The 11535-nt window shown below is 62.8% G+C and overlaps 1 protein-coding gene across 2 annotated transcripts; it reads right to left on the minus strand.

Annotated features, from left to right (window-relative positions):
* Positions 1-183: 183 nt before the first annotated feature.
* Positions 184-11535, minus strand: FURIN (furin (paired basic amino acid cleaving enzyme)). Of its 2 annotated transcripts, none has more exons than XM_012643736.1 (16): positions 11404-11535; positions 7522-7856; positions 7024-7122; positions 6835-6930; positions 6432-6560; positions 6250-6326; positions 5882-5970; positions 5218-5390; positions 4602-4814; positions 4065-4165; positions 3842-3945; positions 3634-3751; positions 3352-3531; positions 2824-2948; positions 2597-2707; positions 184-2365 (listed from the first exon to the last, which is right to left on the minus strand). In XM_012643736.1, exons 2-16 carry the CDS (start codon positions 7696-7698, stop codon positions 1761-1763), a joined length of 2397 nt encoding a protein of 798 aa, XP_012499190.1. In that variant the 5' UTR covers positions 7699-7856; positions 11404-11535; the 3' UTR covers positions 184-1760. The 2 variants fall into 2 exon arrangements, with proteins under 2 accessions (XP_012499190.1, XP_012499191.1); XM_012643737.1 differs by lacking the exon at positions 11404-11535 and adding an exon at positions 9947-11152.

The following is an 11535-nucleotide window of genomic DNA, read 5'->3' on the forward strand; positions in this document are numbered from 1 at the left end:
TCCGCTAGGGGCTGGTGCCCCCTCCCTGCAGGAGACCCGAGAGCCCCTCGGAGAGACTTCAGCCTCCTGGCGGGCCACATGTAGGCAGGCAGGACACCACGCAGGCCTAACTGGCCCCCACCCCCAGCCGGGATGCCGTCAGCGGCGCTGGGAAGAACAGTATCACCACACTGGAAACCAGACTTGGTTTGCATAGTCTGCACGTTTAATCACTTTAAAACCTCTAACATTATCTCGTGTCCATTAAATAGAACCAACAATACTGGGCCTGTTTAAATTACAAGAAAAAAAATCGTCGTGCACCAACCCAGTATCTTACAAAACCAGCTGGGCTGGCCACGAGGGTGGGGGGGTGGGGGAGGAGGGGCACCCCTGGGCAGGTGGCTAGATACCAGGACGGCTAGGGGAGAGAAAGAAAAGGGGACTCCCGGATGGGAGGGGACTGATTGTCCTAACAGGAGGGGTGCAAAAGGCACGTCAGAGAGGGCATTTGTGGGGGGCCTGACAGGTCAGTGCTTTCTCCACCAGGGCACAGTGTTGGAAGGGGCTCAGTACCACCCCCTGCCCACCCCTGGCACTTGGAGAGCCAGTGACCCACGAGCCCTTGGCACGATGAGCCCCACATGAAACACGGATGTCACTCTGCCCCTCCCACCATGACCCCTCTTTCCTCGAGCCCGCCCCGTCTGGCCGCCTCTTCAGGGCTGGGGGCTCAGCTGCCCCTCACTCCTCAGCAACACGCTGCAGCCCCTACGCCTCAGGCCGGGGCAGCCAGGGAGGAGCAGGGTGGGGGGTGGGTGTGGGAAGGTGGGTGGTCCAGCTGCTACCCCCATTAAAAATACAAAAAAAAAACCACAAAATCATCAGCGTCTAAAGTGAAATAATCACAAAGTGAAAATATATCCTCAAACAGCCCCTGAGATCCCCACAGGGGAAAGCAGCATCGGGTGGGAGGCGGGAGAGCCCGGCTGGGCCACCGTCCCTCCCCACCACCCACCCAGGGGCTCCAGGACTGTGAGTGCCAACAGCCCAGGCAGCCCCGGGCTCAGAAAACAGGGACTTGGGCCCTGGCGGGAGGGAAGGGTGCACGAGAGGGGAGGGTGGTCAGGATGTCAGCATGGGCTCGGCCGGAGCTTCAGCCCTGGCGGTGCCGGCTGAGCTCGGCCTGGTAGCCAGCCGTGGTGGAGGCACGGAGCGCAGCGGCAGGCAAGGGGACACGCACACGCGTGCACACCTGGAAGCACCTGCCTGGCCTTGGTCCCTTCCGATGATCACTGCTTCCGCCGAGGCTCACCAGAAGTGGGGGACAGGGTCAGGGACGGAAAAGCCCTTGGAGAGGTGGCCTCTTCCTTCAAATACCTCCTAGGCCAGCCTCCCTGCTGCCTGGATGGGGACCATTATTGCTTTAGAGGGACAGGGAAGGGGCAAGAGCTGCAGCCTGGGTCAGGAATCCCGGAAAGGAAGGGCTGCCCTCTCCACTCCGCAGGAACTCTGGCGGGGGCCTGGGCCTCGGAAGCTGCCCTAAAGGTTTCACTCCTTTCTCCACGTTGGGGGGTGGGGGGTGAGGACCTCCCGCCCCCCAGCTGGTCCTAGGCCCCTACCTCAGGCAGCCAGGTGGGCGCAAGGTAGGGTGGGAAGCAGTGTCTGCCCCTCTTGCCTCCCAACTGGGGTCCAAACCCAGTCCCAAGATAAAAAAATACTTTGGTGAATTAAAAAGTGCCCAAGGAGGGAATCGGCGTGAGGGGCGGGCAGTGGGCTCGTCAAAGGGCGCTCTGGTCTTTGATAAAGGCGGTCCTCTCGCCCCGGCCCTCGTCCTCGTCCGAGTCGGACGGGCACTCCTCCTGCCAGGCCTCGGGCGGCAGCCCCTTGTAGGAGATGAGGCCGCGGTCCATGGTGTACACCTTCACACCCCGGAAGCTGAAGCCTGAGCGCAGCTGCAGGACCAGAAAGACAGTGACGAAGACCAGCACGATGAAGGCGCAGCCGAGGCCGGCCACCACCTCGGGCAGGTGCGAGGGCAGCTGCCCTGCCCGCAGCCGCGGCTCCGTCCCCACCTCCAGGGGTGGCCGGGGCGGCTGCGGCTGCTGCTGCTGCTGCGGCGGAGACTCCCGGCTGCTCTGGCTTTGCCGGGAGCAAGTCTGCTCCACAGGGTCCAGGGAGGCGTGGCTGGGGCAGCTGAGGCAGTCCGTGGGGGCCGGCCCCTGGCATGTGGCACATGAGGCGTGGCAGGGGGCACAGACACTGGCCCGGATGGTCTCCACGTCATTCTCGGTGCTGTAGTGCGTGTCGAGGACTTGGGGAGCGAAGCCTGGTGGGCAGTGCTGGACACAGCTCTTCTGGTGCAGGGAGAAGCCTTCCTCGCATACTGCCGGCAGGGGGGAGGGTGTCAGCTGGGCAGACCACGGCCACCAGGCCATGTGAGCCCTCAGCCCCAAGGAGAGTCCTCAGTCCCGAGGAGCCCCTGCCCCAGAACTGTGGTCATCCCAAGGGCCCCAGGGTCTCCGGAGACCTCTTTTCCTCCTAGAGCTGGGCTGCAGGACAGGCAGCCTCTGTCCCCCTGTCTCAGGCCCCACAGCCCACAGCACCCACTACTGACCCACGCAGGCCTGGCTGGACGTGAGAGTCTTGCAGCCGCTGCTCTCGGGAGGTGTTGGCAGCCCTTCGGGGGCTGTGCCGTAGAGCACGAGGGTGAACTTGGTCAGCGTCCCTATTCCCGAGCGGGGGGGGGAGGCAAGAGTGAGAGGGCGTGGCACCGTGCCAGCATCCCAGACCCCGCCAGCTCTCCTCCTTGTCCCCCACTCACACCCCACGCACCCCCAGTACCATAGTTGTTGGCTTCGCTGGTGTTTTCAATCTCCAGGACCCACTCGCCAGAGGGATCCTCATCCCAGGAATGGGTTGTCATGAAGGCCCAGTCATTAAACCCATCTGCGGAGTAGTCGTGTGGCCTGCGGGGGGGCGGTTGCACAGAACCATCTGAGGCCTCTGGGGGACCGCAGGCCAGGGCCCACTTTGCCCGCAACACACAGGCAAGCACCACACCCATGGGGCTAGAAACGCCTGTTGGCCTGGCCGCTTCCCAGTGGGCCAGATATTCTCACCCAGGGAATTCCAGAAAGGTATGGGGGTGCTATGCAAGGGGACGCACACCACCGGCATTAAACAGGTAGAAGCCAGGGATGTCTACACTATGCAACAGTCCCACAGGACAAAGCTGTCCCTCCCAAAATGCCAGTGATGCCCCCGTGGAGTAGTACTGGACAACCGCTGGGGTACGGGTGACGGAGGCGTGCACGTGGGCTGTGAGGGACAGGAGGCATGGGCAGGGCGGACAGGGGACAAGGCAAGTACCTGGCGGCCAGCAGCGTGGAACGGGTGCCCATGGGGCTGACCAGGTGGATGGCCAGATCGCCACGGCGATTGTAGGACAGGGTGAGCCGCGCCTGAGCATGCTCCAGCCGCGTGATATGGTTGGGCCCGCCCAGGCACGCGGTCACCGTCTTCCGCACCTCTAGCCGTTTCCCGATGTCCCTGTGCAGAGAGCAGGAGGGTCAGCCTGGCCCAGAGGGACCAGCAGGCACCTCTGCAACTCTCAGGCCCGCCGGCCCCTCCCAGCCCGGGTCCAGCTCTCACTTCGGCTCAGCGAGGATGTCAACGATGCACTTCCGCTGGGGGGCCACCATCGTCCAGTTCTGCGCCAGGGCCACCATGGCACCTGCATCCAACAGCCCGTAGCCATACGAGTGACTCACTGTGGGGGCAGGGAGGTGGGGTCAGCTGGGAGGCACAGAGTGCCCCCCACCTATCTCCATGCTCAGCCCACTGGGCACCCTGCCCTCACCTTTCCGGCCCACACCATTCGTGGCCCAGTCGTTAGCATTAAGGTGGGCTGGCTTTGAGGTCTGTACGACCAGGTGCTGCATGTCCCGCCAGGTGAGGTTCTTACTGCAAAGGAGGAAGGCAGAGGCCAAGGTTCAATCCTTTTGGGAGCAGCTGGAGACGAAGGCTGTCCTGCAGACGGTGCCAGCAGGGCCAGGGCTGCCCCTCAACCTCCACCCACTTACTTGGCCTCCAGAGTGAGAGCGATGATGCCAGCTGCCAAGGGGGCAGAGGCGGAGGTGCCCGTGTGAGACTCTGTGCACTTCTGCCGCAAGTCAGTGGTCACCTGCCAGGGGACAATGGTATTGGGGCCTGTGACGGGTGGAGGGGACTGGGGGGCCACCCGGCTGCCCTCCCCCTGCCTACAGGCCCTGGGCACCACAGATGCCTCAGTCCCAGTGGCTGCCTTGCTAACCTGCTGGAGACAGGCCAAGGCCTGGCCCCTTCTGGGCCTCAGTTCCCCAAGCAATGAGTGGGCTCGACCAGAGGCTGGGACCATGGAGAGCACGCGTGCCTTAGGGAGAGCCCTCACACCTCGAGGGCTTCGCCGATGGCTCCCCGGCCCCCGAGAGCCTCAGAGAGCCAAAGCTCACACTGCACGACACCTGAGCCTCTACTACCCAGCCACAGGGGGACGGGGGGCTGACGGGGTCCATGAGCAGGCCCTGGGCAGAGCCAGCAGGCAGCCCCACTTCCCCAGCCCCCACCCGGGCAGCACTCACGATCTGCTTCTCGTTCTGGTTGCCGCTGCTGTAGGTCGTGGCCAGTGTGGAGGAGCAGGCCTCGCTGTACCAGGGCACGTTGCCGAACTGCGTGGCGCTGCTAATGGACAGCGTGTAGATACTATTGGTGTAGCCGTCGCAGTTGCAGCTGTCATGTTCCCGGCCCCCGTTCCCTGAGGCCCAGACAAAGATGGAGCCCAGCCCCCCTCGGCCCTGTGGACAGAGCGGGCTGGGGTCACTCGGGATCAGGACTCGGGGAGGCCCGGCGGGAAGACGCTCGCGGAGACTGAGCAGGCTGGGCCTCATTCTCTGGGGACCTGTCTACTTCCCAGATGTCCTGTGAGATCCCTGGTGGGTCAGGTATGTTTGCAAATATGTCTGTGCACAAAAAAACAGACCAGGACCACCATCCATGCTCAGAGCGGAGCTCTCCAGGGAGTGGGGTTAGGGGTGATTTGCATTTTCTTCACTCTTTTTCCGTCCATTAATGTTTTATTAAACATGCTTCATATAAAATTAAAATTAAACACAGGGATGAAACAAAAGATACGAGGAAGAGAGCCGCAGAGAGGACGGCGCCGGCCTGCCCCGGGGGCTGGACCAGGCCCCACCTCACCTGGCTCACGCCCCGGAAGAAGGCCTCCTCGGCCAGGCGTGCCGGCCCGTCCACCGTCTTGCCGTCGTCCTCGGGGCCCCAGCTGGCGCTGTAGATGTGGATGTGGTTGGGGTTCAGGCCCAGCGAGCGTGCCTCCACCGCGTCGGTGACCTCGCCGTCCAGCATGCGCACCCCTGGCCGCGAAGGATGCCGTGTGGGTCCAGCTGCCAGGCCCCTGCCAGGCCCCTGCCCGTGCGCACCCAGCCCTGCACCCAGGGGAAGCTGGGGAAGCCCGAGCCCCTGTCCACCTGTCTGCCTCTGCTTCTCACAGGCAAGACCCAGAAAGGGAAGAGAGGAGAATACCTCCTGCCCCCAACCACACGTCTGCACTAGAGAGAGACTCTGGTCTTCAAAGGAGCATGGTGACCACAGCCTGCCACGTGAGGACTGAGGACGGGGTGTGAGGATTTGGGGAGACTCCTGCTGAGAAACACCCACCCCACTCCACCCCACCGGGCTGCTGGCACTGGGGGGTCCAGCTATTCGAGTCACTGAGAACCCTCTATGAAAGATCTTTGTGGTCAAAGGACCCACAGTGGGAAAGTGGCAGGCACTGACCAGCGGGCAGAGAAAAGTCCCACTGAAGGGCCCTCCCAAAGACGGAACGGCCAAGGCCCACACCCACCTCCAATGCGGGCGTTATAGGCCACGCCTACACCACAGACGCCATTGTTGGCCACTGCGGCCACTTCGCCTGCACACCGTGTGCCATGCCTGCCAGGGCCAAGAGCACAGCATGAGTAGGGTAGACAGGGTGCAGCAGACGTGGCCTGAGGAGCAGGAAGGATCTGTGTGCCCCCCAAGAACTACTGTGCCCCCATGCACAGCCCCTCCCCCACCACTCCGAGCAAACCCTCCCTCGCAGCCGCAGCTGGACCAGGCCCGTGGGGGAAGCTTCAGCCTGCTGAGTAGGGCACATCCCGCCCAGCTCGGCCCTGTTTCCTTGGTGGAAGGCAGGAGGCAAGCAGAGGCCAGGGACCTACCATTTCTTACCTATTGTCATTCATCTGCGTGTACCGAGGCTGGGGGTCAGGGTCTTGGTCGTTAACATCGAAACTGGCCCCGGGATCCTGGAAAGGATGTGGCCACCGTCAGGAGCAGCCAGACCTGTCAGAACAGGACAGCCCCTAGCCGCCCCTCGCCAGGGACTGCTGCCGCCTCCCCCGCCTCCTCACATAATTGCCTGCCAAGTCCGGGTGGTTCTTCTCAATGCCGTCGTCCAGGATGGAGACCACGATGCCACGCCCCGTGTAGCCCTGGGCCCAGGCCTCCTTCACATTCAGGTCCCGCTGAGTGACGCCCGCCTGTGGAGACACCCATCCCCGCCACTTACGAGACATGGTGGCTGTGTGAGGTTGGGGGTGCCCCGATCCCCTCTCCACCCTCCCTGAAGCGCCGCCGTTGGTTGTCTGCCTGCCTGGCGATGCGGGGAGCTCGGGGAGGGCCACCCCAGGCTTAGCGGGCTGGGCTGGGGACAGCGCCCAGCAGAAGGGAAGGAAGAGAATCAGAGGAGGCCGCAGAGGCAGCCTCGCCCGCCCGTGGGAGCCCCCAGGGGGTGGCGGGTGAGGAGGCGCATACCAGGTACCACTGCTGGGGAAACTTGGGGTCTGTGGGCTCCTGGTACACATCTCGTTTGGTCCGTCGCTTTGCCACCTGCTGCTCCAGCCACTGTACCTGTGAGGGAGTGAGGGAAAGACGGTGTGTGGGCGCAGGAGGGCTCCTGAGAGCAGAGGGGTGGGTGGCAGCAGGGGCCAGGGCCACACTCACTTGAGGCTCCCTCTGCAGCCGGCTGTGCCGCGGGCGGTGAGGCAACAGGGACCGCTTTGTCACTGCTCGATGCCAGAAGTGGTAATAGTCGCCGAAGATCTGCAACAGAGCAGGACGACTGAGCTGGGCTTTCCATCTGTCAGTCCCCGGGGAGGCGGGGGACGGGGGTGGACAACGGCTGGGAGACTCACAACAGCAGGGGTGGGGCGGGGCATCCGCTCCCTGCCCAGGACCCAGCAAGCACACACAGGGCACCGAGAGTGCTCCTCTTACTGGAGCACGCTGGTTGTCTGAGTGACCTATGCTGAAAGCCCAGGGGCAGGACCAGCCACTGCACCCATTCTGCCGGCCACCCAGAACATGCCTTCTACACAGAGGCCCCTGAGAAAACAAGCCCAGCGGTTCCTGCTCCCTGGTGCCAGAGCCCCTGTCTTTTCTGGGCCCCATCCGCTGGCAATGTCCTCTGTCTAGGTCGGCAGGCCAGGTAAGAACACGTACCTGACCCAGGTTGAGGAACCCATGCTTTCGTGCCACGCTGTCAGCCACTGCCGGGCCTCCAGGGATGTGCACGGCCCATGTGTTGGTGAAGACCTTCTGGCCCCGGGCATCGGCTGCCAGCAGGACCAAGGTTCCTACTGCTGCTACCACCCATAGCAACCAGGGCCTCAGCTCCATGGGGGGGCAGGTGGCCGGGACCCTGGAGCGCCCGTCTCCTTGGCCTGGTCACAGGGCCTCGGCTTCCACGTGCCTGCTCACTGCCTGTGGCCCGGGGTTAACTGGCGGGGGCATGGGGCCGAGACTGGCAGGGCTCGGGAGGGTGAGGGCTGGCGGCTCTGAGGGGAAGAAGAAGGGAAGAGGGGAGTCAGCACCTCCCCCAGCGACACACTAGAACTGCCCTCCCACCCCAGGGCTCATCTAGGCCTGAAAGGGGCTCTGGGAGGACAGGAAAGAAGAAATCCAGGCCCCCAGGGTCTGCCGGATTAGATGGGTCCCCCAGAGCCCCCCAGGCCTTTCTCCACACAAGAATACGAGTGTGACACAAGACGGGGGACGAAGAGTATTAAGGCTTAAGTCACTCAAAATCAGAAAAAACAAATGAATAAACATTCACCGTGATGAAAGCAAAAAGATACGCTATAAGGCAGTATATACACATAATCCCATTTTTTGTTTTCTAAAAACTATTTATACATGTATATTTATACATAACTCAAAACAAAATCTGGAAGGACACACGCTAAAATGTTAACAGTGGTTCTCTCAAGATGGTGAGAATTACAAGTCATTGTTATTTTCTGCTTTGTGTCATTGTATATTCTTCAAATTACCTAGGTATATTTTACATACGAATAAAATGTTGGCTTTTTAAAGTTTTTTAAATGAATGGTGTCTACACCACTCGCTAGGGTTTCCTGGTTCAGCAAAGCAGATTCGGCCACAGGGAGTTATCTGCCGAGACCCCCAGCGCTGGGAGGACCGGCAGTGCTGGGGCGGGGGGAGACGGGACGGGCTGTGCGGGCCATGCCCCAGACGGGTCACAGAGGCCTCACCCCTCCAGGGCTGCGATGGCGGCTATCAGTGGAGCCAGGGGCCCAGGCTCCTTTCTACTGTTTCCTGGGGAACGCTGGGGCTGGGCTGCCCCGCCCTGCCCGCCAGGCCTGGAGGCCCCCCAACAGCCCCCCGGCTCACTCCACGCCCACCCTTGCGTAATCCGAGCCGGGCAGCCAGGGCAAACACTGGCTGCTGAGCCAGGAGCGCCAAGGTGAGGCTGAATCAATAGTCCGCGTGTTGTTTTTCCTCCCTCAGCAAACAGACAGCGGGACCTCTCTGCCCGGGGCCACATAACTGTCCCCACATAGGGCCCCTCACTAGCCAGAAGCCAAGCCCCTGGGGTGGGCGAAGCTGGGAGAGGTCCCAGTGGTGCCGCTGGGGGTATCCTGTCTCGGTGCCAAGCTCCTTGAGCAGCGTCCACAGGGCCCCAGATGTCCCTACCACTCCTGTGGCTGAGGCCACACTTTGCTGGATGGCAAAACATAGGCACCCCAGCTCACGCAGACCCTGGGGAGCTGGACAGGGAGGCTCGCCACCTGGAACTCCTCACCTCTCCAGGGGCAGCCCTCAGCCAGGACTGGCGTCCCTGGCTGCCTGCAATCCCACCCTGCAGGCTGGGGGGACTCCACACACAATTCCTGGAGTATTTTCAGTTTAGACCAAAATAACCTGACAGCTGATGGCAAGAGACTTCTACAATGCAGCTCCTCCACAGCCCTGAGGGACAGATCCACAGGGCACCAGGGAAGGCCTGGGAGCCATAGTCCCATGACACCCTGGGTGGTTGGTTCCAGAAAGCTGGCTTGAGCAACGGCTGGACAGCCAGATGCTCCAGACCCAGGGGGTGAAGTGAAGAGATACCAAGCCCCTCATTTAACAGAGGATGTGGGGCCCTGGGGACAAAGGCGTGTAAGAACAGGGCTTCTTCTCCCTTTCTTGCCACCACAACAGCTGCCTCTTGGGTCCAGATGTCGTGCAAAACCTCTGACTACAGTGCTGTAAGCCCTGCTGGGGCCCCCAAGTCAAGGCTCCGTTCATTTGGGTCTAGCCCAGATTCCCGCACACCGTGGATGGAGCCGCAGCTGCTTGGCGTTAAACGTGATTAACCAACTATTTAATTACCTTGCAGCACCCAGAAAGCAAGCAGGCTTCAGGCACAACCAAACAGTCCCCCAAGAAACAGGGCCAGCCTCCCTCTGCCCAATGTCCCCCAGCCATGGGGAAGGGTGGATATGGCTTTCAGAACCTTAAAAGCCCCTGACAGCTCTGCCTCAGCATCCTGCATACAGGGAGGACCCCTCCCAAAAAAGTAAGCTCCGAGAACAATGAATGAATGGGCTTCTTCCCACCCCCACTCCAGACTCTGACTCACCCTCGGAGTCCCAGTTTGTCTCAAACCCACAGACTTGCTGTATTTCTTGTGATCCCGTTTCACGTGGGACTCAGCTCCAGCCTGTGGCCGCGGAGAGCCGTGGGTGCTCTTCCTGGCTGTGTTCTTGGGCAAAGCCCTTTTCTCCAGCTCCAGAACCTCCTGACACAGAGCCACTCCAGGGCACCCAAACTGCGCCTACCCCCGGGACCGACTGCTGTTTCCCAGGCACTAGCAGCCTGGCTGGGACACGGCCACAGAGCAGGCCACTGGAGGGCTGCTCGGACACGGATGGTCTCTCTCCAGTAGACACACCAAGCCGGGTCGTTACATGCTCTGGGAGGCTCCCGTGAAATGAAGACTTCCAGTCCCTGCTCATATACTGTCTGGTGCGTGATCTTACGCAAGTCACTTCCTCTCCCTGGGCCTCAGTTTCCTCGGTGGTAAAAACTGCTAGACCAGCGGTTTTCAAACTTTTTTTTTTAAGCCACAGAATTCTTTTTTAAAACTCAAATACTACGTCGAAGCCCAATATAGGAAATACTAAAATTAGGGCTGTTCTTGGTGAGATGGGGCCAGGCTACTTCTTTTGCGGTGTCCACACCTGGCCAGCAGCTGCCCAGTGTTCAACTAGGCCACATCGCCTGGGTTCCCCCGCACGTCCCAAGTCAGAAAGCGAACCTTAACACTCTCCGGTAGGTGGGGGCCTGCACCCCCAGGGGCAAGCGGCTAGGGTTTGATGGGAAAGCAGGCTCTGACCAGACAAGCGACTGCCGTCAGACCTGTCTGGCAAGCAGGCGGCCCCTCGGTCCGGCCACCCCACGGGGGCCTCGGCCAGGCCTCCGCAGAAGGCAACCACGGAACCTACTTGAGCCGGCCTGCCAGAGCCCCTGGCCCCGCACCTGAGTCCTCTGCCGCACAGGTGTGCGGGCGGGGGAGAGGCCCCAGCCGGGAATAACCCCCACGATCGCCCCCAGCCGCTCCTTCCTCGCCTGGCGGAACGAGGCCCTCCCGGCTGCGGAGTGGGCGAGCGCCCGCGGCCCCGGCGCCGGCGGGGAGGCGGGAGCACCCGGCGTCTCTGGATTCTCGCCCCATCCCGCCCCAGCAGGGGCCCCGCGGGCGCTTCCTGGGGTCAGAGGGCTCGCCCCGGCCCCGAGCGGAAAAGTACCGGCACGGGCAGGGGCCGGGCGAAGCGGGCCCGGCGCGCTCAGGTGGGCTGCGGGGCGCCCTTGCTGCTCCCCGCCGCTCCACCCTCGGGCCCGGCCCGGGAGCCAGTTCCCAAAGCCGGCCGGGCAGCCGGGCCCTCGGGAGCCGGGTCAGGGCTGTCCCGGCGCCAGCGGCCCCGACTCTCCGGCCGGGCGCTCGGGCCCGGAGCCCGCTCCCCCGGCAGAGGCCCGGCGGTCCCCTCGGCCCGGCCCCGGCGCGCCGCCGGCCCCAGGCCCCGCGCCCTCGCCGCTTACCCTGGGGAGCCGGGCGGCGAAACTTTTCCAGGCGAGCGCCGCGGCGGCTCCAGCGCCCCTCGGCCGAGCCGAGAGCCCGGCGGCGGGGCCTGGGCTCGGCGCGGTCCCCGCGCCCGGCACCGGCGTCACGGC

The sequence above is a fragment of the Propithecus coquereli genome, unplaced genomic scaffold, assembly GCF_000956105.1.
Source record: "Propithecus coquereli isolate 6110/MARCELLA unplaced genomic scaffold, Pcoq_1.0 Scaffold20, whole genome shotgun sequence".
NCBI classification, from domain to species: domain Eukaryota; kingdom Metazoa; phylum Chordata; class Mammalia; order Primates; family Indriidae; genus Propithecus; species Propithecus coquereli.

Excerpts from the sequence above, each read along its gene's own strand:
- FURIN (XM_012643736.1), bottom strand. The coding sequence starts at position 7,698 with ATGGAGCTGAGGCCCTGGTTGCTATGGGTGGTAGCAGCAGTAGGAACC. Across the intron at positions 3,752-3,841 it reads GAATGGTGTGGGCCGGAAAG|TGAGTCACTCGTATGGCTAC; the intron begins GTGAGGGCAGGG and ends CTGCCCCCACAG. Across the intron at positions 2,949-3,351 it reads TCCACGCTGCTGGCCGCCAG|GCCACACGACTACTCCGCAG; the intron begins GTACTTGCCTTG and ends GCCCCCCCGCAG.